This window comes from Rhincodon typus, chromosome 22, assembly GCF_021869965.1.
Source record: "Rhincodon typus isolate 14 chromosome 22, sRhiTyp1.1, whole genome shotgun sequence".
Taxonomy (NCBI): Eukaryota; Metazoa; Chordata; class Chondrichthyes; order Orectolobiformes; family Rhincodontidae; genus Rhincodon; species Rhincodon typus.
The window spans coordinates 254,713-282,680 of NC_063353.1; the positions used below are offsets into that span (position 1 = coordinate 254,713).

At 43.6% G+C, this 27,968-nt stretch overlaps 1 protein-coding gene across 1 annotated transcript in view; it reads left to right on the top strand.

Moving 5' to 3' along the window:
- The first annotated feature begins 8,083 nt into the window (after nucleotides 1–8,083).
- Nucleotides 8,084–27,968, top strand: part of dldh (dihydrolipoamide dehydrogenase) — a 29,163-nt gene continuing 9,278 nt past the window's right edge. Inside the window, exons 1-10 of the mRNA XM_048610317.1 lie at nucleotides 8,084–8,208; nucleotides 8,974–9,046; nucleotides 14,646–14,725; nucleotides 18,281–18,349; nucleotides 18,491–18,560; nucleotides 20,868–20,968; nucleotides 24,346–24,489; nucleotides 24,818–24,919; nucleotides 26,139–26,329; nucleotides 26,473–26,643. Coding sequence (XP_048466274.1) covers nucleotides 8,170–8,208; nucleotides 8,974–9,046; nucleotides 14,646–14,725; nucleotides 18,281–18,349; nucleotides 18,491–18,560; nucleotides 20,868–20,968; nucleotides 24,346–24,489; nucleotides 24,818–24,919; nucleotides 26,139–26,329; nucleotides 26,473–26,643 — 1,040 coding nt within the window. The 5' untranslated portion in view covers nucleotides 8,084–8,169. The remainder of the gene's footprint in view (nucleotides 8,209–8,973; nucleotides 9,047–14,645; nucleotides 14,726–18,280; nucleotides 18,350–18,490; nucleotides 18,561–20,867; nucleotides 20,969–24,345; nucleotides 24,490–24,817; nucleotides 24,920–26,138; nucleotides 26,330–26,472; nucleotides 26,644–27,968) is intronic.

Below are 27,968 nucleotides of genomic sequence, written 5' to 3' on the forward strand. Positions count from 1 at the left end.
GATCGAGCTCTACAGTTTGTTATCTTCTGAAGGCCTGCACCAACAGCTCCCCCTATCTTCTCGGAGAGAGAGGGAGCTTTATACACAAACCTTCAGACTTAACAATGAGTAGAATCAGGACAGTTCTGATCTGAGGTAGCTATGCTTAATAAAATATTTGCTTGCATTGAATGTGAAGTTGACAACCACTGGATGGTTGGAGCAGATTTGAAGGACCAACCTTCCCGAAAGACACAAGAAATTACAACCTTTTTCTGAATTTTCAAAGTAGTACTCAGGTGAAGTGGTTCATTGTCCATTCTTTGAAGATTATCTAACTGTGAATTTTGGGCTTTAAGTCAAATGCACATAGAAAAAAGATGAGGTGAAAGTGGTCAGATTTGATTATGTGTAACTGAGTTTGTTGTACTTTTAATATCTTTAACATAAGTGACTATTTAAGATAGAGTGTAGCCATTTTCATTTGTGTCCTTTGATTTTTCTGTAGTAAATTTATTTTGATTAAACTATGACTCTTGTGGCTTTATTCTTTTACTAATTCTTGGGTTTTTCGATTCTGAAAAAATAAATCAACCAAGATCATAACAATTAGGGATCTAGTGGAATTCCAAAATCACAGTTCATGCTGAATGTGTTGGAATATTGGCTGAGGTTTAGGCTTATAGGGGTTCAATGCTAGGTGGATTGGCTATGCTAAATTGCCTGTAATGTTCAGGGATGTGCAGAGTATACCCAAGAGGGAAAAGCTTCACTTCACAGAAAATCAGCCACTGATAACTAAAGAGAGGAGAGACAGCATAAAACTAAAAGAACTAAAAGAAAGGGCTTATAAAATGCAAAAAATAGCACAAAGCTGCTGAATGGGCAAGTTACAAAGCCCAGCAAAGGGCCTCAAAGTAGCTTATAAGAGCTAATTTTAAAAAATGGATGCTGACAGACAACTTGCCAGGGACATTGGAATCAGTAAGAAGAAATGTTATAATTACATAAAGGGAAAGCGTGTGGTCAGGAACAATTGTGGCACACTAAAGACTGAAAGTGGGGATATTGTCAATGACTATGCAGAAATGACTGACATGTTAAATGATTACCTTGCCTCAGTATTTACAGTAAAAAAGCAGGATAGATTGCCAAAAGTCCTAAGAAAATTAATAACAGATTGGGGACAGGGACTGAACAAAATTAATGCACATATAACATTGGTAATGAGGAAATTAATGGAACTAAAGAATGACAAATTCCCAGAACCTGATGGTTTCCATCTGAGGGTTCTAAAGGAAGCAGGGAAATACATTGTAGACACCCCAACTGTAATCTTTCAGAGTTCCCTAGACACAGAATTCTTGATTGGAAAATTGTACTTGTCTGCTTTTTTAAGAAGGGCAGAAGAGGAAAACCAGAGAATTACAGACCAGTTAGCTAATATCTGTGCTGGGGAAATTGTTGGAGCCTATAATAAAGCCGGGGGGGGGGCATAACTAAAAACTGAAAATTTTCAGTTACTCAGGGAGAACCAGCAAGATTCATGACATAGGTCATGTCTGACAAATCTCTCTGAATTTTTTGAAGAGGTGACTAAGGTAGTGGACAAGTGAATGTCTATACTCAGTGTTTATACAGATTTCTCGAAGGCATCTGATAAAATCCCACATAAGGGACTGCTAACTAAGGTAGAAACCCATGGAATTGAGGAGAAATTACTGGCATGGCTGGGAAATTGTTTGAACGACAGTAACAGAAAGTAGAGACAATGGGTGAATACTCAAGTTGGCAGGATGTCACCTGACGAAGAGCAGTGCTTCGAAAGCTTATGATTTCAAATAAACCTGTTGGACTATAACCTGATGTCATCTGACTTCTGTCCACAAAGATGTATTAGGGCCTCAATTATTCACATTATTTACTAATGACTTGGAAAATGACATAGAAAGTCATATATCCAAATTTGCTGATGACACAAAGTTGGGCAGTATTGTAAATAGTTAGATGATAGCATAAAATTACAAAGGGATATTGATAGACTAAGTAAATGGACAAAACAATGGCAGATGGAGTTCAGTGTAAGCAAGTGTGAGGTTATCGATTTTGAACCAAAAAAGGACACATCAGGGTACTTTCTAAATGGTACGAAGTTAAATATAGTGGATGTCTAAAAAGACTTGGGCATAGATCTTTAAAATGCCACAAACAGGTTCAGAAATTAATCAAGAAAGCTTGTGGAATGCTGGCCTTCATATCCAGAGGACTAAAGTAAAAGGATGCAGAAATTATGCTGCAGCTATATAAAACCCTGGTTAGACTCCATTTGGAGTACTGAGAGCAGATCTGGGCATCATACCTGAGGAAGATATATTGGCCTTGGAGAGAGTACGATTTAGGTTTACAAAAATGATACCTGGACTTCGGGAGTTACAAGAAGAGATTATACAAATTAGGCCAATGTACTCTAGAAACTAGAAGGTTAAGGGATGATTTGATTGAAGTCTGGCTGGGCATGGCAGATGCTCAGCTCAGTGTGGCAGACTCTTAGCCTGGCGTGGCAATGTCTCAGTGAACCAGTGTGGCAGTCTTTTGGCAGTACATGGCAGTCTGTCAGCCTGGCATGGTCTCAGTCTGGATCTCCAGTCTCGAGGTGATTCCTCAAAGTGCAGTCCTACCATGGCTAAGCACTTAAGAAAAACTGTAATGTTTGAACTTTTAAAACTAAGAAGGTCTGCAATGTGTAACTTCTAATACTAGTTCACGTTTTAGACTAAACTGTAATTACTGTAATGTTTAACTTTTAACTTTGCTCTTTCTTTCTACCTTGTTCTTAAGATTCTGTACCTAGATATGTGTACCTAAGATGGCACCTTGCGCAGTGACATTATACACTTTCCATCGTACTCCTGTACTTTTGTACTTGAATACACGTGACAACAAATCAATAAGTAAATCAATAAATCAGTCTTCAAGATATTAAAAGGAAAAGACAGGGTAGATCATGATAAACTATTTCCACTGGTTGGGGATTCTGGAACTAGGGGGCACAATCTGAGAATTAGGGCCAGATCACTCAGGAGAGGTGTAAGGAAACATTTCTACACACAAAGAATGGCAGATGTTTAGTACTCCTTTCCACAAACCACAGTGGATGCTGGATCAGTTGTTAATCTTAAATCTTAATTTTTGTGTTAAAGAAAGGGTTTAAGGGATTTGGGCCTGAGGCAGGAAATGGAGTTAGGCCACAGATCAGCCATGATTTCATTGAATGATGGTACAGGTATGAGGGATGGATGACCTACTCCTGTTCCTAGATGTCCAATTTTTGAACCTCTAGTTCTGAAAATACTTTATAACTGATTTTGCTTCTAGTAGGAAGCAACAAGAGCCAACACCATACCTTGTTTTATTTCTTGGGAAGGACACAACCATGTGGTCACTTCATTTTTCCAATAATCATAAAAGTTCATCTTCACAGAACTTTAACAGGAAATCACATTTTGACATTTTACACTTTGTTCTATCATTCTTCCCCAGATGAACTCTAATTACCGTAATAATTACTCTCATAAAGTAAATCAAATTATAATCTTCAGTTTGAAAAAAAACAGCTTCCCACCTCCCCCTTCTGGCAACTATCCTCTCCTCCCACTGATACTGGTTTCCAGTTTGGCTGGGGAGGTAGAAACTAACACACAAACTTATCATTATTGGCAAGAGTTTATTGTCTAGCTCAGTCTCACAGCTTTCATTCAACATCCCAATATCCCAACTATCCACATTTTTATATGCGCTGAAAGACAATTAATACATCTCTCATTTCTCTTAATCTTAACAATGACATTAACAAACTTTAAGAGGAGCAATTCACAAGAGGTATTTCCTCCCCGAAGCAGACCACATCCCTGTATAACCAAAATTAAACAATTCCAGATGAAAATGAGTCAAAAAATAGGGATAGCTGTGTTCCCAGCTTGTGGGATATACAAGTTTGATGTGTTCTTGGAAAGCATGTACAAGAATGATTTCCCTGTGATTTTTGATGTAATTGAATGTAGTTGAAAGAAATCCTCCCCTTTCTTGAATAGTGAAGAAAAGTCTATGTGTATAGTCACAAGAGCATGATGAAAACTGAATAAGCAGGAGGTAAGGGGGGAATCCATGCTGTGGTTAAAGAGGAGTTCACAATGGCACATAGATGCCTGTCACCAGCTGAGGTTAGAGCCTTGAGGGAGGAACTGGCCATTACAATAGATGAGTTCCGAAATTCTTCTCCTCAGACCAAACAGGAAAAGTTTAGATTCTCACACCCGCAGTTAAAGAGTGAAGATTTTCAGCAAATCCTTTTAGTTGCCTGTATCCTAGACCTAAAAGGAAAACTGAACAAGGATATTATCGCAAAGATCCATCTCAGGGTATTATAGGAAATCAAAAGAAGGGCACTGCAAGAAGCAGATTGATTTCCACCACATATTATTTAATATCAAAGAACATCCTGGAAGACTGCTACACAACCATCAAAGACGCCTACCGCTCCATCCCCCGTCCACACTTCGGAAAATCAGATCCACAGCACTGTGTTCCTCCTCCCAGCTTACAAGGAGAAGCTGAAATGGGAGGACCCTACACAAAAAGAAGTACAGTGTGGTCCGAGGCTGTGGAAGACCATCTCCGGGACTGCTTGGAAACAATGGACTGGACTATATTCAAGCAGTCGGTGGAAAACCTAGATGAGCATGCTACCACTGTCACAGACTTTATTAGCAAATGTGTGGAGGACTGGATACCGAGAAAGTCAAATCCGGGTGTTCCCCAACTGGAAACCTTGGATGAACCGGGAAGTCCGTTCCCTCCTGAAGCCCAGAGGTGCAGCATTCAAGTCGAATGACCCAGACCAATGCAGGAAATCCAGACATGATCTCAGCAAACCATCAGGGAGGCCAAGAAGCACTACCGGATCAAATTAGAGGCCCAAACCAACCATATGGGCACCCGCCTCCAATGACAAGGCATACGCAACATAACGGGATACAAAATGAAGCAGAGCAAGATAGCAGACAAAGACACATCACTCCCTGACACGCTCATTATGTTTCTGTGCTTGGTTTGAGCAGAATGCCAGTGATACCTGCCCCAACAGCCCTGAACACACCTGTTCCTATGGTCACTGCTGCAGACATCAGATCAATCTTCCTAGGAATCAACGCAAGGAAAGCGACAGGCCCAGATGGTGTCCCTGGCCGAGCACTTGGATCCTGTGTGGACCAATTGGTGGAGGTATTCAGCCTTCAGCCTCTCCCTTCTACAAACCAAAGTCCCCACCTGCTTCAAGAAGAACAGCATCAGCCCAGTACCTAAGAAAGGACATGCAATATGCCATAATGACTATGGCTCAGTGGCTGTGACTTCAGTCATCATGATGTGCTTTGAGATGCTGGTTGTGTCCCACATCAACTCCAGTCTCCCAACCTGCCTCGATCCCCTGCAACTTGCCTACTGACATAACAGGCCCACAGCAGATGCCATATCCCTAAGTCCTGCACTAGTCCCTGGAACATCTGGACAAGTAAACCTACATCAGACTCCTGCTCGTTGACTACAGCTCTCAAAACTCTGTGACCCTAGTCTCGGCTCCACCGTCTGCAATAGATCCTCAACTTTCTGACCCACAGACTGCAATCAGTGAAGATAGGTAACTGCACCTCCTCTGCAATCACACTCAACACTGGAGCCCCCCAAGAATATGTTCTCAGCCTCCTACTGTACTTCCTGTACACCCACGACTGTCTTGCCAAATTCCGAACGAACACCATTTACAAGATCGTTGATGACACCACTGCAGTAGGACAGATATCTAACAACGATGAGTCAAAATACAGAAGGGGGATAGAGACCTTGATGACGTGGTTCAATGAGAACAACCTCTCTTTCAGCATCAGCAAAAGAACTGATCATTGACTTCAGAAAGAAGGAAGACCAACACTTCCCACCTCCCCGACCCCTCGCACCACCACCACCACCACCAATCTACATCAATAGAACTGAGCTTGAGAGGGTGGAGAGTGTCAAGTTCCTTGGAGCGATAATAACTGACAACCTGTACTGGGCTTTCCACATAGATGCGACAGTCAAGAAGGCACAACAGCATCTCTTCTTCCTCAGACAGCTCAGGAAATTTAGCATGTCCCTCACCAACTTCTACCAATGCACCATTGAAAGCATACTGTCAGGGTGCATAAAGGCCTGGTATGGCAACTGCTCTGCCCAGGACCATTAGAAACTAGAGAAGGTGGTGTGCACAGCCCAGACCATCTGGAAGCCAAACTTCTGTCCATGGATAACGAGGTGTAGAGCTGGATGAACACAGCAGGCCAAGCAGCATCAGAGGAGCAGGAAAGCTGACGTTTCGGGCCTAGACCCTTCTTCAGAAATGGGCTCTATCCATGGACTCTATTTACAAGGCTCGCTGCCACGGAAAGGCGGCCAACATCATCAAAGACCCATCGCACCCCAATAATGACCTCCTACATCTTCCTACATCAGGCAGAAAATACAGAAACCTGAACACTCGCACAAGCAGGTTCAGGAACAGGTTCTTCCCGCCCATTATTAGACTGATGAATGGACTCTCTAGCCTCAAACAATGCTGATCTCACCTAGTGCACGCCCTGTGCAATGTAACCTGTATGCCTCTGTCTAAGTCTTTTTAATCTGTACATCCTTGTTTGCTTTAATCTGCCTGTACTGCTTGTAAACAAAGCTTTTCATTGTACTTTGGTACATATGACAAGAAATCAATCAATCAATAGATGGTGGTGAATGCTGTGACTTCCCAAGTTTCAAAAGCCTCTTTCTGAAAGCGTTCCAGCCATCAGTCTGTCGTGCATTGGGGGTGTAAAACAGTGGACGGTGATGAGTTGTTCCACTATGCTAACTAAAATAACTGTACTCAGGCCGGTTTCCCATCATCAAGTCATCCTTTATTTACATGTGCATAGTACATGGAGTTTGACCAGCCAGCTCAGGGGCAGTCCTTAATGTAAGGAGACTCTCTGGGAGGCCTGTTTATACCTGTCAACCAGGGTTCCCAGATTGACCCAGTTTAGCAGCCCCAGTCAGGAATTTCATACTCAACGAGATCTACTTGGCCAACCCTGTTCCAATCCCTACACTAGCACAGCCTGGGCCAGGTCTGAAATAATTTTTGCAGGAGTTCAGGGAATGCTAATGTAGCTGCTGTTGAGAGCTCCTTGTTCAGCCAGAAGTCTAGACCATCCAAGAAACCTGTGGAAAGAAAGGCTATCCAAATTTGCTATTTCCACTGCAATGAGTTGGTGCACTATGACCGAAATTGCTGTAGCAAACCGGATGGGGGAAGAGCCTGACAAGGAGATGAATTCCCCCTCCTCACCCTTTGGTACACACAAGTTCTGACCAAGTCAAACAGCGTCTAGAGAGACTAGATTCAGCAACAGACACAATGAAGATCAGACAGGGTATTCAGCAGGTCACTGCAACGTTGAACCAAAACCCTAGTCCATAATGACTCCTCCACAGAGACATGGTGTTGTCTCTCTGTGATAATGGTTGTGGGAGACCAGTATTTCATACTGTTGATACTGAAGGCTTTCAGCAATTAATGCTAGCCGACTCCCCTCAAACATTATCCACGATCTTTATCCAGAATCCACAAAAAGCACAGCATGTGACTTGACAAGGTCTAATACAGGACTCTCTCATCATCAAATTGAATATAGATAGGATTGCCAGGAACAAAGAAAGGGGAGGCAATGACCTAGTGGTATTATTGCTTGTTACAATTAATCCAGAATCCAGGAAATATTCTGGGGATGCAGGTTCAAATCCCATCACAACAGTTGGTTGTCTCTCTCTGGGCTCCGTCTGCCCCCCACTCTCGACTTCAGTAAACAATACCATTATTTTAGCCCCTAGCTGCTATCAGTTGTGAAGTACAGTCAGTGGACCCAAATCTTTAATATTGTGTTAGTCTGCCCACAGACACTGTCAGCCTTACTGAGCACTGCCTCCAGTATTTGGGTAAGCGCCAGCTGCTGGCGGGCTCGCCACCTTTAGCCACGCCCCTTCCGCCCGGACAGCCAATGGGAGCGGCGGACGGCGCGTCGGGATCAGGGCGGTGACGTATTTCCGGGTCACGCTGCACGGACGATGCGGATCTGGAGCCTGATGTTTCGGCAGCTGCTCAAGGTCAGCCCTGGGATCGGGGTCCCGTTGCTCCGGAGGCTTCTTTCTTGTGTCAAAAGGCACCGTCCTGATCAGACCCAGAACCTGCAGGCTTCACCACCTCTCCCCCTCCCCCTAAAATGCTACAGGCCCCTCTCCACGCCTCCCCCAAATACAGGAGACCCCTCTTCCCTACCCCCACTCAAAATTCGTGACCCTAGACCCTGTGAACTCTCCCTCCTCCTCCTCCTTCCCCCCCGCCCCCCCCCAAACCCCGGAATGACCGCCTCAAAAATCCTGGAGTTTCTCCCTTCCATCCCCTTCTCTCCTGCCCCAAGACAAAATCCTGGGGCCTCCTAGTGTCTTTCCCCTACACCCTTCCAGTCCTCATGATCTCTCTGCAATGATAATGCTAACTTACTCTGGTATTTCCTTATTGGGTCAGTGTCATAGAATTATATAAAGTGAATGCATTAGATATTGGTCAAAATACATACAATTTAAATGATACAGCTAATTTAGCTGAATACCATCAGATTTTGTTGGTGCTGATTGAAATTTCAGACAGTATGCCTGTAGTGTGGGGTTTTTAACACTTGAAAGGAGTTGTGACCCAGGTTGGACTGCTCTGATTTCCTTCCATGCAGTGGTTGACAATGTTTACCTTCTTTTGTGTGAGAGAAGAAGGTCTAGCAGATGTGACCAAAGGAGAGCTCTGAAGATGGACTGACTTGTTCATTGTGTTTCTGAAGGTTGATTCTAATGTTTTTTTTTCCCTCCTGAATGCAGACTGGACATGCCCGTCATAGACTCCAAGGTCTTTCAGCAGTCAGGCTGCGGACCTATGCTGATGTTGCACCAGGTATGGTACTCTGTGGGTGAGGGTTCCCACCTCCTAATCATTTCAATGCTGATTCCCCTATGATTTTTCAACCTTTGTAATGTCTGGCTAATACTTTCACTATAATATCTTGGTGAACTTTAACCCTAATGGAAAAGGATTATGGATTGCAAAAGGGAGCAGGAAAATGTATTTGTGGGATTGGACTTGTATACTAGTAGCTAAAGCTACCGTTAGTGCCATTGTTACATACATAGCACTATCCGAACATGATTCAAGTGGGCTAAAGTAAGACAGTGCACTGATAAATTTATAAACCTTTTTATTTGGGCTAGCTAAACATCTTAGAGGGTATACAGCACAGATTCAGGTCTGCTGTTGCTCAAATCAGTTTAACTGAAATAAGTGTAGAATGACCTGTGGGAGGAAGTGGTGGAGGTGGGTACATTTAGAACATTTAAAAGGCATCTGGATGGGTATATGAATAGGAAGGGCTTATAGGAATATGGGCCAAATGCTGGCAAATGGAACAAGGTTAATTTAGGATATCTGGTCAGCATAGACAGGTTGGACTGAAGAGTCTGTTTCCATGCCATACATCTCTGTGACTCTAAGTCCTTGTTTTTTTTTCAGGCATGCTTTATGTGCAGTGTCTATTTTTACTCCTCTGTGAGCTCATTTGGCTGTCTTTCTAAAAGTTTGTTGTATGTCTTTGAGCTGAATCTGATGCTAACTTTATGCGCAATTCCCATGTGAGGATAAACTGCTTAGAATTGTCTACTATTTATAGTTTAAGGTGTAGTTTCAGGCCCAAAGTTAGGTAAAAGTATCTAAATTTGTATTATTTGCCAATCCTTGTGTTAGAGGAATGTTTGAAGCCATCAATGGGACTTCTGAAAGTCTCTTGTCAATTCTAATATAACAGCTGATTGCTCTGCTCTGTTTAGTAATTTCTCTAACAACACTGGGATATCCTTCGGCGATAGTAAGGACTGCAGGTGCTGGAGTCAGATAACATAAATGTGGAGCTGGAGGAACACAGCAGACCAGGCAGTATCAGAGAAGCAGGAAAGTTGACGTTTCAGGCCTGCATCCTCCTCCAGAAATGGGGAGGGGGGGGAAGGGACCTCAGTAATAAATAGAGAGAGGAGGGATGGGGCTGGGGAAGGTAGGTGGGATGGTGATAGGTGAGTGTAGGTAGAGAGTGGTGGGGATTGGTCAGTGAGGTGGGAGGGGTGGATAGGTGGGAGAGAAGATGGACAGATTGTGCCAGGTCAAGTAGGCAGGGATGAGAGGGAGGGTTGGTCATGGGATGAGGCCGGGGATGGGGAGATTTTGAAACTGGTAAAATCCACATTTAGGCAATCAGGCTGTAGGCTCCTGAGGCAGAGTATGAGGTGCTGCTCCTCCAGTTTGTGGGTGGTGTCATTGTGACACTGGAGGATGCCCAGGATGGACATGTTACCCAGGGAGTGGGAGGGGGAGTTGAAATGGTTTGCGACTGGAAGGTGTTGTTGTTTGTCACGAACAGAGTGCAGGCACTCTACAAAGCGGTCTCTGAGCCTCCAGTTGGTCTCATTGACTACCACAGGAGGCCACATCGGGAGCAGCGGATGCAAGAGCCCACGTTGACAGATGTGCAGGTGATCCTCTGTCTAATGTGGAAGGTTTGTTTGGTGCCTTGAATGGAGGTGAGGGGGGAGGTGTAGGTGCAGTTGTAGCACTTCCTGCAGTTGCAGGGAAAGGTGCCGGAGGTGGTAGGGCTAGTGGGGAGTGTGGAGTGGACGAGGGAGTCACAGAGAGCGGTTCCTATGGAAGGCAGCTAAGGGTAGGGAGGGAAAGATGTCCTTGGTAGTGGGGTCAGATTGTAGGTGGCGGAAGTGGCGGAGAATGATACGTTGGATACGTTAGATACGTTAGTGGGGTGATATGTGAGAACAAAGGGGATTCTGTCTTTGTTTTCGTTGGCGGGGGGAGAAGGGTGGGAGGGCAGAGGTGCGGGGAAATACGAGTTGCGGTTGAGAGCATTTTCGACCACTGAAGGGGGGATGTTACGGTCCTTGAAATAAGAGGACATCTGGAATGTTCGGGAGTGGAATGCCCCATCTTGGGAGCAGACGCGGTGGAGGAATTGGGAGTAAGGGATCGCCTTCTTGCTGGAAGGTGGGTGAGAGGAGGTGTAGTCTCGATAGCTGTGGGAGTTGGTAGGCTTGAAATAGATGTCGGTTGCAAGGCGGTCACGAGGGATGGAGACAGAGGTCCAGAAGGAGAGGGAGATATTATAGATGGTCCAGGTGAATTTGAGGTTGGGGTGAAAGGTGTTAGAAAAGTTGATGAGCTGTTCAAGCTCCTTGTGGGAGCACGAGACAGTGCCAATACAGTCATCGATGTAGTGGAGGAAGAGGTGGGATATAGTGCCAGTATAGCAGTGGAAGAGGGGCTGTTCCACGTATCCTACAAAGAAGCAGGCATAGCTTTGGCCTATCCAGGTTCCCATGGCCACTTCCTTACTCTTTAGGAAGTGGGAGGAGTTAAAGGAGAAGTTGCTAAGGGTAAGGACGAGTTTGATTAAGCGGATGAGGGTATTGGAGGAGGGGGAATGGTTGGGCCTGAGGGAGAGGAAGAAGTGGAGAGCTTTTAGGCATTCCATGTGGGGGATGCAGGGATTGGATGTCCATAGTGAAGATGAGGTGCTGGGGGCCAGGGAATTGGAAGTCTTGGACGAGGTGGAGGGCATGGGTGGTGTCCTGGACGTAGGTGGGGAGTTCCTGGACTTGTGGGGGTGGGGGGGAGCAAAACAGAGTCAAGGTGAGCAGAGATAAGTTCAATGGGACAGGAGCAGGCAGAGACGATGGGTCGGCAGGAGCAGTCAGGTTTGTGGATTTTGGGAACAAGATAGAACCCAGTGTGGGGTTGGGGAACTATGAGGTTGGAGGCTGTGTGTGGGAGGTCACCTGAGGTGATGTTATGATTGGTCTGAGAGATGATGTTTTGGTGGTCAAGGGTGGGGCCACGATCGAGGGGGCGGTAGGAGAGAGTTGGCGCCATGTAAAGGTCAATGCGCCATACCATTGCTGTGCTCCCCCTTATCTGCGTGTTTGATAGTGAGGTTAGGGAGGGAATGGAGGGCTGCACGTTCTGTGGGGGAGAGGTTGGAGTGAGTGAGAGGGGTGGAGAGGTTGCTGTCACGACAGCAGTTGGAGATGAAGAGTTCGAGGGAAGGTAGAAGGCTTTGGGGTGGTGTCCAGGAGCATGCGGTATGTTGCAAGTGGGAGAAAGGGTCTGTAGAGGGTGGTCTTCTCTTTCTCCACCACCACCTCCCCCCGCCACCCCGCCACCCCCTGACCTGAAACGTCAGCTTTCCTGCTCCTCCAGTTCCACACTATCTTGAATATCCTTGTAATTATCCTAAAGTGTGGTTTGCGCACTGAGATATTGGCTTTATTCTGATCCATTGTGCGGACAGACTCGTACAGTGTGAAATTATGTTTCACTGGTGACACATGAATCAGCTCAAGCATCAGCAACTGAGTCATTCCCGCTTAGCTGCTTCATTTATGACACAAGGAATTTCAGATCCAGGAAATAGAATTTATAGTTATTGTTGTAAATAAATTCCTTCAGTTGAAAGAGTCACTTGGGTACACCAAAAGTTTCTCCTAGATAGGAGTCTTTTTCTTGGAGCAATATATTGTGCAACCAACCAGAAGCAGGCTATTCTGGGTTTGGAATTGAATAATGAGGTGGGATTAATTAGTATTAATTACATCTCATAGTAAAAGATCCTCGAGGGAAGAATGATCTAGAATTTTAAATTCAGTTGGAGGGTGTGAAGCTACAGTCCCACAGCAGCATTTTGGAGTTAAACATAATTACATAGAATCATTCCATAATGCCTTTGTATGGAAGCAGGCCATTTGGCCCATCAAATCCACACCAACCCTCTGAAGAGCATCCAACCCAAATTCACCTCCCTAACCTGTCCCTGTAACCCTGCACTTCCCATGGCCAGTCTGCCTAACCTGCACATCCCTGAACACTATCGGCAATTTAGTGTGGCCAGTCCACCTAACCTGCACATCTTCAGACTGGGAGGAATCTAAAGCACCTGGGGGAAACCCATGCAGACATGGGGAGAATGTGCAAACTCCACACACAGTCACCTCAGGCAGGACTTGAACCTGGGTCCCTGTCCCTGTGAGGCAGCATGAGGACAAATTTCGCCCTAGTGGACTGAGCAGTCAGGCTAAAATGAAGGACTATTGATGAATAAGTAGTAGCAGATGTTTTAAGGAGATACCCAATTGGTCACAATTAAAATATATTCTAGATAAAATATATTTGGGGCGGCATGATGTCTCTGTGGTTAGCACTGCTGCCTCACAGCACCAAGGACCCAGGTTTGATTCCACCCTCGGGCAATTGTCTATGTGGAGTTAGCACGTTCTCCCCATGTCTGCGTGGGTTTCCTCCGGGTGCTCCAGTTTCCTCCCACAGTCCAAAGATGTGCAGGCTAGGTGAGTTGGCCGTGCTAAACTGCCCATAGTGTTCAGGGATGTGTAGATTAGGTGGGGTTATAGGGGGATAGGTCTGGGTGGGATGCTCTGTGGGTCGGTGTGGACTTGTTGGGCCGAAGGGTCTGTTTCCACACTGTAGGGATTCAATGATTCTAAAAGAAGTGGTATAAGAGGCAGAACAACATCTAATGCTAAGCAAGGAAGTTAAATGGAAAGACGCAAACTAATGCATCAGATTCAGGACAAAAATCAGTGGATTTCTAGAGTTTAATGAAAAAGGATATGGAGATAATGTGGGAAAATGGCAGAGGAAGTGATCAGCCATGTTCTAGAATGGCAGGGCAAGTTCACAGATGTTTATGACATAGGAGGCTATTCTGCCCTATCATGTTCATGCTGGTGAACAAGGATCCCATTTTCCAGCTTTTGCCCCATACACCTTGGCGTATGGCATTATGAGCGAATATCTAAATACTGCTTAACTGCTACGTGTGTTTCTGACTTGGCTTTCTTTCAGACAGTGAATTCCAGACTTTCACCACCTGTCAAGTGAAATAGTTTCTTGGGTGGCTCAGTGGTAATCGTTGCCTCACAGCACCAGTGACCCGTGTTCGATTCCACTCTTGGGCAACTGTCTGTGTGGAGTTTGCACATTCTCCCTGTATCTGTGTGGGTTTCCTCCCACAGTCCAGAGATGTGCAGATTAGGTGGACTGGCTATGCTAAATTTCCCAGCGATGTGCAGGCTACGTAGATTAGACGTGGGAAATACAGGGTTACAGGGATGGGGTGGGAGTTGGAGGTATGGTATTAAGTCTGGGTTGGAAATGCTCTTCAGAGGGTTGGTGTGGACTCAATGGGGTTTTGTGATTCAACACGATGGGCTGAATGGCATATTCCTGTTCCTAATTGTTCAGGTATAAGATGGCTAGATTTTGAGGCACAGGTGGGATTTCTTGTGGAGAAAAGTGATTTCGTCTTAGTAAATTTGCATTTTATGGCCGGTCTGTATGGAGGTTCACTGACGAGTGTTGGGGTTATATTAGTTATATTGGTTGTCAGTGATGAAGGCTCAAGCTGAATGAACTCTGTTCCTCATTCCAGTTGATGCAGATGTCACAGTGGTGGGCTCGGGACCAGGCGGGTATGTTGCTGCCATTAAGGCTGCACAGTTGGGGTTTAAGGTAAGTCAAAGGATGGTGAGCTAATTATGAAATGGCATCATATGTAAAGCAAAGCCAATGTCCAAATGTACCAATGATAAAAAAGGTGGTATTGCAAGCAGTGTCAACGGAAGCATAAAGTTACAGAGAGAACAGACAAACCTGTTGCAAATAAATTGCTGTTCAAGCCAAAATGAAGTGGTACACTTTGGATCTAAAAAAAGACTGAACATGAACCTATTTTCAAAATGGTGGAAAGCCAGACAGGTACAGAAATTTATGGTAAAGGCAAATGAAATGCTGGCATTTTCCTAGATAACATAAACAAGAAGGTACAAGTCATGCTTCAACAATACAAAACCTGGGTTACAAGATGACAGGAGGAATGGCACCATGTATTAGGCCTTGCAGTATAGATTTACTAGGCAGATATCTAGGCTCCCAGATTTAAATCGTGAAAAGAGATTACATAAACTAGGATTGTGTTCCCTAAAATTTAGAAGATTAAGGTGTAAAATGATCAAAGTTTTCAGGCAATGAAGGGAAACAAATTATTCCTGCTATTTGAGCAATCTGGAGTTAGGAGACCTGGCTATATTATGCAACACCCTTTGGGGACTGAAGTTAGGAAGCACTTCTGTGCATACTGCCTGGATGATTTGAACTCTTCTGCGAATGTTGATTGATTGCTGAGTTATTCACTTTTAAACCTGTGATATATTGGTGTACGGAGTCAGATCAGAGTCATTTTTTCATTGAATGGTAGAACAAGTGCTGAATAGTCTCTTCCTGTTCCTACGTGCTATTGGAATTAAACGTCCATAGTGTCATTGAACACTGCCATGTGTGCCACACCCTCATGCCTTTACCTACAGCCAAGCAGATCTTTCCTTTTAAGATTATTACCCAGTTCCCTTCTGAAAGCCAGACTGACCCTACCTAGATCACTCTCACCAGCAAAGCGTTCCAGATCCTAATCATTTGGTGTATGAGAATATTTTCACATGTTCACATGTCATGGCAGGCACCTTAGTCTCACTCCCCCATCTTTCCATTAATGGGAACAGTTTCTCCATATCTACCCAGTGCGCACCTGTCTAATTTTGAACTCCTCTATCAAATCTCCTTTCAAACTTCCCTAAGGAAAGTACAGCCAGCTTCAGCAATTAATCTTCCTAACTAAAGTCCTTCATTCCATAACCATTCTTCTGAATCTTTCCTGCCCCTTTCCAGTGCCTTCATATTCTTCTAAAGTGTGACCCAGAACTGGACACTCTGTAGGCTCCTGGTAAAGCACAGGATCCTTTATTAACAACTTACTGAACACCTCTTGCCATGTTCAATCAACTATGCACAAATGTCCCCAAATTCCTTTGCAGCTACTGGAAGTATTGTTATTTTACCTCATTCTTCCTAACAAAATTTATCATATCCCACTGCATTAAATTTCATCTATCACATGTTACAATTGCAGATCAACAGACACAGAACTTAAAGTCCATGAGAACGCACTTCTAATTTCTTAAATATTTGATTGCGCTTACTTACAGTTACTATATCAAAACTCCTCCAACATTGCCTCAGGAAGATCCGGAAAGTTTGATGGTGCTGCCAGGTTATAAGTATCCAGCTCCTCAGAGTAAAGTCAGCCAATTGTAAAACCAGTGGCTTAAAGGGGCTGCCTTGCTAGGCTGGTCACTTTGTACAAATGGCTACCCAGGAAGGTATTCCACAGTGAGTTGAAGCTACTAAACACTTCTGGAGTTTCAAAGACTCTAAGAAATGTTTGAAGAGCTGTCTAGAAAAATGTGGCATTTCAGCTGACAGAGAGAGAGGATGAGGTCTGTGATTGGTAAAAATAACAATTGGTAATTCACAATTACAAGACAAAGCATATCCGCCTGGTTTGAGGGGAGGCGATGCCCTAGTGCCCTTATTGCTGTACTGTTAATACAGAGACCCAGATAATATTCTGGGGACCTGGGTTCAAATCCCACCATGGCAGATGGTGGCATTTGAATTCAATAAATATCTGGAATTAAGAGTCTAATGATGACAGTGAATCCATTGTCAATTTTCAGAAAAACCCATCTGGTTCACTTAGGGAAGAAAACTGCCATCCTTACCTGGTCTGGCCTACATGTGACTCCAGACCCAGAGCAATGTGGTTGACTGAACTGCCCTCTAGGCAATTAGGCAATGCTGCCAGGCCAGTGACGCCACCCTCCCGTGAATGAATTTTAAAAAAAAACTCCCCAAAGACAATTGAGGAAAGTTGACCCTCAGGTCAACCTGACTTCTCATCCTGTGCATGGGGAAAATATTCCTTGCAGAAACTAAATTTGTACTCCATCCACGGCTACGGGAGTTCACATGAACTGCAGAGCTCACACTCTTATTCATCCAGAACGCCATCTTCCACATGCAGACTAGGTGACCTTTCGACCCTCCTTTTTGTCAGTATTCACTGATTTCCTTCACATCACAGCTTGGATTTCAAACCCCTCAGCTTCATCAGTAGACCCCTCTGAGATCTGCTAGTCTTAGAGTCAACATCATACCTCCCAGCATTTCTGCTATTGCAGACAGATGCCCAGTGCTGTCTGTTCCTCTTCTATCATCACTAAGTTCAACTTTCAACCATCTTTGCCACCTTAACCTATCCTCACCTTCAAAAGCTTCCTTTTAAAACTCTGCCATTGACTCTGTTTTGGTCTGCTGTCCCTGTTTCTCTCTTCCTGTTCAGCACTTAACACAACTGTAAGGCACCTTTGAATTTATTCCTACGTTGTTGTCTCTGAATAGTGGAATTTATTCTTGACTCAAATTGTTTAGCCATATTAGCTATATAGCTATATCAGTGATAATTTAAATATGTAAGTGATGCAAAGGCGTTGTCAGTAAGTTAGGTTGTTGTACATTTTGTAGTACATAATATTTTAAAGGCAAAGGAGAATTTATTTTTGTTCATCTTTCACCCCCTTGCTTATCAGGTTTAGGCAGGAATGTGGATCTTCCCATCTCAACCAGTGGGTTTACTGGAACTTGATCTGACTGCACTTTTAAAGGTCATTTTGAGTAATTGGATGAAACAAATTTATTAGTCTAAAATAAAAGCATAAAATGTTGCAAATGCAAAGCAGGTCTCCCAGTACAGATGGAGAGAGAAACAGTTAACATTTCCAGTCTGTGACCTTTCACCAGACCCTGATCTGAGATATTTCTTTCTGTGCCAGACCTGTTGACTATTTCCAGTACTTTGTCATCTTTTCAGATTCCCATTCTCCCTAGGTCTTGCTTTTTGTCGTAGTTTTGAGGCATGTTTATTTCTACAGGTACTGGTACCTTGCCTGCAGTTACAACCAAATTCAATAATGATTGTCAGAGGGCTATGGAGAAGGTAGAAGATCAGTTATTTTCTTATTGAAAGGGCAAACTTGAAGGGCAGCTTGGGTGAACCTTTTTATTACTTGGGTGTTTATGTGCTTTTCATATTATTTGCATAGTTACAGATCAGATCAAGCTCACTTTTTTTGAATACTTCAACATGGTAACTTTCATTTTTAAACCTTGTAGACTGTCTGTGTGGAAAAGAACGATACGTTGGGTGGAACATGCCTGAACGTAGGATGTATCCCTTCCAAAGTATGTATTTGTTCAGTTTGTGAGACACTGCATCTTTAATCGATGTTCTATTGGAATACTATTATATAGTCACTATCTTAATGCTTAACATATCAGTTCTAAGATTAGCTGCGTGATCAAAGTTGTCATTCTTGTTCTAAGGCTTTGCTGAATAACTCCTATCTCTACCATTTGGCCCATGGGAAAGATTTCGCCAGCAGAGGGATTGAAAGTAAGTATGTCTGATGTTTAGATCACAAGCACAAAATACTCCATATGTACTCCATATCTCAGAATCTGGGCAAGAAAAGCTGAGTTGACATTCAGGTCTGTCACCTGACGTAAATGAAGAATATCTATAGGAGGTGTGAATGGCAGGATCATGAATAACTACCATCTAAAAGGAATGAGGTGCAAGAGTTCTTGTTTTTAATAAAGGAAAAGGGAATAAATGAGGCAGAGATTGTGATTTAAAATTGTTAGAGGTATACAAAATCATGAGGGTCTAAACAGTAGACCAAGAAACTGTTCCCATTGATGAAAAGATTGAGACCAAGAGAGCACAAATTGGAGGCAAAAGTGGCAGTGGAGCAATGAAAATCTTTTTTCACTAAGCAAGTGATTAGGATCAGAAATGCACTGCCTGTGTGTGGAGAAAAGTTCAATCAAGGCATTTAAGAGGGAATTCAGTTATCTTCTGAAAAGGAAGAATGTGCACGGTGATATGTCCATGTGTAGGCAGATGGGGTTAGTTTAGAATGGCATCGTGGCTAGTGTAGACATGGTGGGCCAAAGGGCCTGTTCTTGTGCAGTACTGTTCTTTGTAATCGGAAGAAAGCAAAAAAATGGTGCTAGGTGAATTCCTCCAGAACGGATGAATAGACCCCTGTGCTGTAACTATTTTGTGACCTCAATGAGTTCTGAAAACTCTGAAATGCCTAGTTGAAAAGGAAGGGGGTGAAGTATTGTTCCTCAAGCTTCATTGAACAGCAGTTCACAACAGAAAGTGTGAACGTGGAAGAGAATTAAAATGCCAGGTGACCAGAGTTTGGGATTAAGTGAGCTGGCTGAATTTTTTGCAAAGCAACTAGTAAGTCTACATTTGGTCTCCCTAATGGACAAGAAACTACACTAAGCAGCAAATGCAGTATACTAAATGAAAATACAAATAAATTGTTGTTTCACTTAAGAGTGTTTAGGGTCTTGGATTGTGAAAAGAGTGCAACTAAAATGCTGGAGTTACATTTCTTGTCATTGTGTTGTAAGGTGCCACAAGAAGAGGAGGGTGTGATTGAGGTTTGGGCTAAGTTTTGAGTGGCAAGCCTACCCTTTGGAATGGTAAAAGAGAGATTTGAGACCACATGCCATTGAAGAAAGGGTACAAATTGGAAGCAAAATGAAGAAAATTTTCAAATTCTGGGAATACAGATGAGGTAGTAGCCATGGAGCAATAAATGTGCAAGGATTTGGAGATTGAGTTAAGGTTTTAGGCAAGATGTGTGAAATGAGGTGAGAACTTTTTTTTTTCTCCTAGTCAGTGGTAATAGCCTGGAAATTGCTGCCTGATATCAATAATTCCAATAGGAAGTTAGGCTCTTGAGAGAAGCAAGCTTGTCAAACTATAAGGAGAGGTTGGGGGTGGAGAATGGAACTGATTGCATTGCTGTATTGGTTCAAGGGACTGCTTCCGTGCTGCCATTTCGAGTAAGTGAGTGGAATTAAAGGAGAAGTCATTTAAAACGATGAAAGGTTCAGCCGGATGGAGATGATTTGGGTTCTGTTCGGGGATGTATCAGGGGGCTTTCTGATCATCTTGGTTAGGCATGAACATGTGAAGGGAATAGACATCCATGAGTGACGTCAGTCACTTAAGGCCAGGAAACTAAGAGCTGTTAAAAGTGACAGAGAGCATCTGAAGAGTAGAGTAGTCTCAAAATAGACTGGACAAATGGGAATAAAATAGTCAAAATGGGAAGCCATCTGTTGTGGGGCAGGAGCAGGCTAAAATTCTGGATTTACCAGGCAGTTCTTACGGACATGTAGGTATATTTGGTTAACTGCCCTCTTTCTTCCATTGCCCCACCACCTTTTTTATTAATTAGCTTTTGTGTGAGATTTGGCTAGAAATTGAGAGTAAATGAGATGTGGTGGAGTTGGTCATTGCTAACGCTGTTGCTTACTGATGTCTTCCCCCCCCACCTTGTATAAAATATTGGGGAGGGAAATTGACTGCTGCACTGCTTCTGTGGTTTTAAAACATAAATGAAAAGAGTGAAGTTGGACATCTTGAGGCTTATTTCGATACATTACAAGGCCATGCAATCTCCTTTGAATATAAATATCCTTCCCTGCAAATTAACTGTCTGTAAATGAGATTAGGATCAAAAATATCCTAATGTTTTGTTAGTACAACAAAATTATTCTATTCTTTGCGGTATGTTTCACAATTACATTTACATTTGATTAAAATGTAACTTCGTGTGCAATATTGAAAGTGCAAAAGGTGTTACTTTAATCTTTACTTCACTTGGTTCTCAAGTCACAGGAATGAATCTTAACCTGGAGAAGATGATGGAACAAAAGAGCAATGCGGTGAAGTCATTGACTGGTGGAATTGCTCATCTATTTAAACAGAATAAGGTTAGTTTCAGCATTTGTATCAGAATTATCATTTGAATTAATCAGGGTGTTTGTCAAGGTATGGGAGCAGAGCTCGTTGCTTGCTTTACCAGCTCCAGTCAGAGTCCAGATAGGTGATCAGAAGAAAGAATATGTCTTAAGATTTGCAATTAATCAAACTTTAAATTTTTAATACCTACTCATTTGGCCTTTATCATTTGAGCATAGACAGAATTAAAATGTAGTCTTTGGCACATTGAAATGTCTTTGAAAAGTTAATGTACATCTAAATGAGGAAATTCTGTTTTAAATTTAGTAATATTTCCAATTATTGCATTTAACGTGCACATTTTGTGCATGAAATATAGAGCACCCCAGGTTTCGGAGACAATAAAGACTGCAGATGCTGGAAGCCAGAGTTTATAGTTGAGGCTGGAAAAGCACAGCAGGTCAGACAACATCAGAGGAACAGGAAAGTCAATGTTTCGGGCAAGAGACAACCAATGTCCCTTTACATTCGGTGGTGTAACCATCACTGAGTCCTTACTAACAACATCCTGGGGGTTACTGGAAACTCAACTGGTCTTGCCATATAGATACTGGCTTCAAGAGCAGAATACTGCAGTGAATAACTTACCTTGTGACTCCCCTCAAAGCCTGCCCACCATCTACAAGACACAAGTCAGGAGTGTGATGGAATACTCCTCACTTGCTTGGATGAGTACAGCTCCAACAACACTCAAGAAGCTTAGAGCATAGTGCAGAACAGCACAAGAACAGGCTCTTCAGCCCATCATCTCTGACTGTGATGCCATTCTAGAATCGTGGAAGCAGGCCATTCAATCCATCATGTCCACACTTATCCTCCAAAGAGCATCCCACTTGGACACACCCTCTACCCTATCCCTGTAATCTACCTAACCTGCACATCTTTGGACTGTGGGAGGAAACTGGAGCACCCAGAGGAAACCCACACAGAATATACAAAATTCACACAGGACTCGAACCCGGGTCCTTGGCACTGAGGCAGCAGGGCCACCATGCTGCCCTAAACTAATACCATCTGCCTGCACGTGGTCCATATCCCTCTATTCTCTACCTGATACTATATCTGTCTAAATGCCTCTTAAACGTTGCTATTGTATTTGCTTCTACCACCACCTCTGGCAGCATGTTTCAGGCACCTACCACTTTGTTTTTAAAAAAAACTTACCTCGCACACCTTTAAATTTTTCCCCTCTAACCTTAAACTTATTCCTCTAGTCTTTGATACTTCCACCCTGGGGAAAAAGACTCTGGCTGCCAGGCTATCCATGCCCCTCATAATTTTATATACTTCTATTAGGTCTCCCCTCAGCCTTTGACATTCTTGCAGAAACAATCCAAGTTTGTCCAACCTCTTCTTATAGCTGATACATTCCAATCCCGGCAATATCCTGGTAAACCTCTTTTGCACCATCTCCAAAGCCTCCATGTCCTTCCTATAATATGGCGACCAGAACTGCACACAGTACTCCAAATGTGGCTGATCTAAAGTTTTGTACAGCTGCAACACGACTTGCCAACTTTTCTCCTCAGTGCCTTGACCAATGAAGGCAAGCATGCCGTATGACTATTTCACCACCTTATCCACTTCTCTTGCCACTTTTACAGTGCTACTTACTTCCACCCAAGATCCCTTTGTATTTCGGTGCTCGTAAGGGCCCTGTCATTTATTGTATACATTCCTCTTGTATTTGACCTTCCAAAAATGCGTCACCTCACACTTGTCCAGACTAAACTCCGCCTGTCATTTCTTCAACCAGTTTTCCAACTAGTCTATATCCTGCTGTATCCTTTGACAACCTTCCTTGCTTGCAGCCAATTTCCATGACACCAATTAGCTGGATACGATCCAGGATAAAGCAATTCACTTGATTGGCATCAGATCTTCTAATGCCCAAGATAACAAGGTGTAGTACTGGATGAACACAGCAGGCCAAGCAGCATCAGAGGAGCAGGAAAGCTGACGTTTCGGGCCTAGACCCTTCTTCGGGAAGGGGGTTCTGAAATAAATAGGGGGAGGCGGATACAAGATGGATAGAGGAGAAGATAGGTGGAGAGGAGACAGACAGGTCAAAGAGGCGGGGATGGAGCCAGTAAAGGTGAGTGTAGATGGGGAGTTAGGGAGGGGATAGGTCAGTCCAGGGAGGACGGACAGGTCAAGGGGGCAGGATGAGGCTAGTGGGTAGGAGATGGGGGTGGGGCTTGAGGTGGGAGGAGGGGATAGGTGGGAGGAAGGACAGGTTAGGGTTTTCCTGCTCCTCTGATGCTGCTTGGCCTGCTGTTCATCCAGCTCTACACCTTGTTATCTCAGATTCTCCAGCATCTGCAGTTCCTACTATCTCTTCTAATGTCCACTCCCTCTGCAATTGACGCTGATTACCAGCAGTGTGGATTATCTACCAAATGCACAGCAGAAATTTGGCAAATATCCTTAGCTAGCACTTTCCAAACTCAACCACTTCCATCTAAAAGGACAAGGGGAGCAGAAACACTGGAACACTACCACCTGTAAGTTCCCTCCGAGCCACTCACCATCCTGACTTAGAAATATATCGCCATTCCTTTGCTGCCGCTGGGTCAAAATTCTGGAATTTCCTGCTTGCAGCACGTGGACCGCAGTGATTCAAGAGGCAGCTTACCGCCACCTTATTAATGGCAAGTAGGGACGGGCAATAAATCCTGGCCAGGCAACAACGTGCACATCCCGTGAATGAATTAAAAAATGTACTCGAACCCTCTTGCCATGAAGGCTAGTACACCATTTGCTGCCTTCACCGTCTGCTTATTTTGAGTGACTGCATATAAGGACACCCAGATCCCATTATAGCTTCAGTTTTCCCAACCTATCGGCTTTCAGATAACTACCTTCCCTGTTTTTACCATCAAAGTGGATAACTATCCACATTATACTTCATCTGCCATGCATTTGCCCACTTTCTCAACTTGTCCAAATCGCACTGAAACAAATCTACATCCACTGTCTTTATCCTCCCACTCAACTTTGTGTCATCTGAAAATGTAAACCTGTTACATTTAGTTCCTTGTCTAAATCATTCAGATATATCATGCTGGGATCCAAGCACTGATCTCTCCAGTACCCCACTACTTACTGGCTGCCACTCAGACAATGACATGTTATTCCTACTCTTGTTTCTTGCCTGTCAACCAGTTCTGTATCCATATCAGAGCCCTACCTCCAACCTTGTGTGCTTTAATTTTGCATGCTAATCTCTTGCGCAAGATCTTATCAAAAGCTTTCTAAAAGTCCAAGTAAACCAGATCCATTGCCTCACCCTTCTTACAATTGTACTAGGCAAAAAAAGTTTGTTGTTATCTTTCTATTTCTTTACAAGGTGACACATGTTCAAGGACATGGAAAGATTACTGGAAAACACCAGGTCACAGCTTACTGTAGTGATGGTAGTGTACAAATCATCAACTCCAAGAACATTCTTATTGCCACAGGATCAGAGGTTACACCTTTCCCCGGGATTCAGGTATGTCAGTTAACAAAGAAAAAGATCATTCTCAATTGATAAATTTCCATGTTTTTACACCACTATTTAGCTGATGCACAATCCTGTTTAAAGCTGTGGTAAGTGGAAATTATAGTACAATTGAAATCTATTCAGGCCGTCATGCCTATTCTGGTGCAGTCCTGATTTGGCATAACCCACTTCCAATTCCCTGCCTAGTCTCTGTTATTGACATCCATTTTACCTTGGCAACAGTCTTGTGTTTTTGTAGAATCTGTTCATGCTCTTTACCTGAAAGTCAACTTTGTAAGAGTATTAAATTAACAACATTAATATGCCATACTCACAGATTGATGAAGAGACAATTGTGTCTTCAACTGGAGCCTTGTCATTGAAACAAGTTCCTGAGAAGCTGGTGGTTATTGGTGCTGGTGTCATTGGTGTTGAATTGGTAAGCAAAAGAAACTGCAGAAATGAGACCTTGCTTTTAAGAGCAATTAATTAAGGGATCATGTAGAACAGACCATTGAACCCATTGTGCCTGAGCCAGATCTTTGGTAGAGGTCATCAGTTAATCCCTGTCCCTGATCTTTTGTAACTGAACTGCAATTTCTTTCCCCATTTCAAACCTGCGGATTATTAGCCAGTTACACTCCAGTAATCGTACGTGTCAGTAGGTATCTGAAAATCTAAACCAAAAGAAGTTCTGACCTCTTGAAAATTTGTGCCAGGAACTCTGTTGCTCTTAACAGATATTGAAACAAATCATGGATTCCACTGTAACCACGAGTGGAATTGAGAAAAGAAATTAATCGTGTAATTTATTAAAAAGCTGTTCAATGATTTTAATAGTTTACTAGGATAATATTTCCTGACTCTGCAGGGTGTCACAGCCATCCGTGACACAGTTCCCATTGAAACATTGCACTGAGACCCCTGGCAGTAGCACTGACAGAAGTCTCACCAGGCATAGGACCCTACTTCACTTACACGACTACACAGTTACAGTCTGTTAACTATGTAGATGGCAATTTACACGATACTTGCGAAAGTGTCTAATATACTCCCTCCAAGCTCCACGCTATTGATGTACCAGCTAGGTGTCTCATCTAGTTTGGCATGCTAAGGTGGTAGGGCATTTGTAGATCTACTGGCCTCTCGGACACTGATCTCCAAGTGTGGTTCCTAAAGGTGGCCCAACAAGTGACTGACCTCCTATCTTCCAGACTCTTAGATCTTATACTCTTACTTGATCCCTCTCTAATAGGATAATGACGTCCCCATCAACATTCTGCACAAGCTGTGTGGATGCGTAATTGTCTGACCTGCGTTGTACAGAGAACGAAAGGCCCATGCACAAATTGCAGTGCTTTTAAATGGGAATTGCAGAGCTGGGCAGCAATCTTAATGGGTATCTTAATCCCTCGCTCAGCAAAAGAAAATTAGAGGGAATGTTTGGTCCTAAGCCTGTCAGGCCGCCTCGCGTGTTATCTCTCTAGCAGTGAAATTGTACCACTGGTAAATGTTACCCGTTACCACCTACCACTGCCAGAGTGGGAGAAATGATACCAGTGCTCTTGCTGTCCTGAGCGCTGCTGCATTATTGAAATGGTCAGTGTGTATGTTGCAGTAGCCGGTGTCTGGAAGTCGTAGTTTTCTTCTGTTTCCAGGGCTCTGTATGGCAACGCCTTGGCTCTGAAGTCACAGCTATTGAATTCTTGGGGCATGTTGGAGGAATCGGCATCGACATGGAGATTGCAAAGAATTTTCAGCGCATTCTTCAAAAGCAGGGTTTGAAGTTTAAGCTTAATACGAAAGTTACTTCAGCGACTAAGAGGCCTGACAGGAAGATTGATGTTTCGTGAGTATGACGTGAGAATGTATCTAATAGATTAGTTAGGGATGCATTGAAAGAAGTGAGCTATAAGCCGTGTGTATGGTTAAGCACAAAAGTGCTTTGTGCTCCAAGGACGCACTTTGAAGCATTTTATTTGCTTGCTCCAGTTTTGAGGCTGCAGCTGGTGGAAAGGCAGATACAATCACTTGTGATGTGCTGCTCGTGAGCATTGGCCGTCGCCCCTACACTGAGAACCTGGGATTGCAGGACATGGGAATCGAAGTTGATAAGAAGGGTCGAATACCAGTCAACAATCGCTTCCAGACAAAAATTCCAAAGTAAGTGAATCCTCTTCTCTGCAGCATGATTATTCTAGGAATGTATGTGGATACTTGTCTGTGTATGTGTGTTACCAAGCTGTAGATAGCTCGAACAGGAATTGAGCCTTTTCCATCAATCAATGACACGCTGGTTGATCTGTGACCTAACTCCATTCACTCACTAAAGTAAGTAGCATGTAGCCCAGCTTAGAAAATGTACTTAAAGCTGGGGAATTAAGTGAGTGAAAGATTTTTGTGCAGTGAGGAAAGAAAATTAAGTTTTGCACTACAGCACATTTCATATTGAGGGGGGATGGGTGACCACCAGAAGATAGGCCAATTCTGACGTGCCGCAATGAAAAACCGTAATGACCTCCTCTGAAAACGACATGGGATACATCCGATAGGGTGCCATTAGTCGTCCAGTACTTCCCAGGAGCGAAGAAACTACGCCATGTTCTTCACAGCCTTCAACACATTATCAATGACTATGAGCACCTCCCCAAGATCTTCGCCATGCCACCACTTCTTGCCTTCAAACAACCACCAAACCTTAAACGGACCATTGTTCGCAACAAACTACCCAGCCTTCAGGACAACGTTGACCACAACACTATACGACCCTATCATGGCAACCTCTGCAAGACACATCAGATCTTCGACATGGACACTACCATCACGTGGGTGCACGGCAGATACTCGTGACTTGGTCAACATTGTCTGCAGCATATGAGATAGACAAGGATGCCCTGAAGCATGGTACGTTGGAGAAACCGTGCAGACGCTAGAAGAACAGATCAATGGAAACCACATCAATTGCCAGACAGGAATGCTCCCTCCCAGTTGGGGAACACTTCAGCAGTCAAGGACATTCAACCTCGGACTTTTGGTTAAACATCCTCCAAGGTGGACTTTGGAATACACAACAACACCAAGCAGAGGCTGATAGACGACAAGTTCGGTACCCATGAAGATGGCCTGAACCAGGATCTTCGGTTCATGTCGCGCTACAGGTGACCCCACCCCTCTCAACATGCATGCATGCATACATACACACAAACGTACACACAAACATGCACACTCCCTTCCCTTTCCTTTCCTTTCTTTTCTCCCTTTCCTTTCCTTTCCTTTCCTTTCTTTTCTCCCTTTCCTTTCCTTTCCTTTCCTTTCCTTTCCTTTCTTTTCTCCCTTTCCTTTCCTTTCCTTTCCTTTCTTTTCTCCCTTTCCTTTCCTTTCCTTTCCTTTCCTTTCTTTTCTCCCTTTCCTTTCCTTTCCTTTCCTTTCTTTTCTCCCTTTCCTTTCCTTTCCTTTCCTTTCCTTTCCTTTCTTTTCTCCCTTTCCTT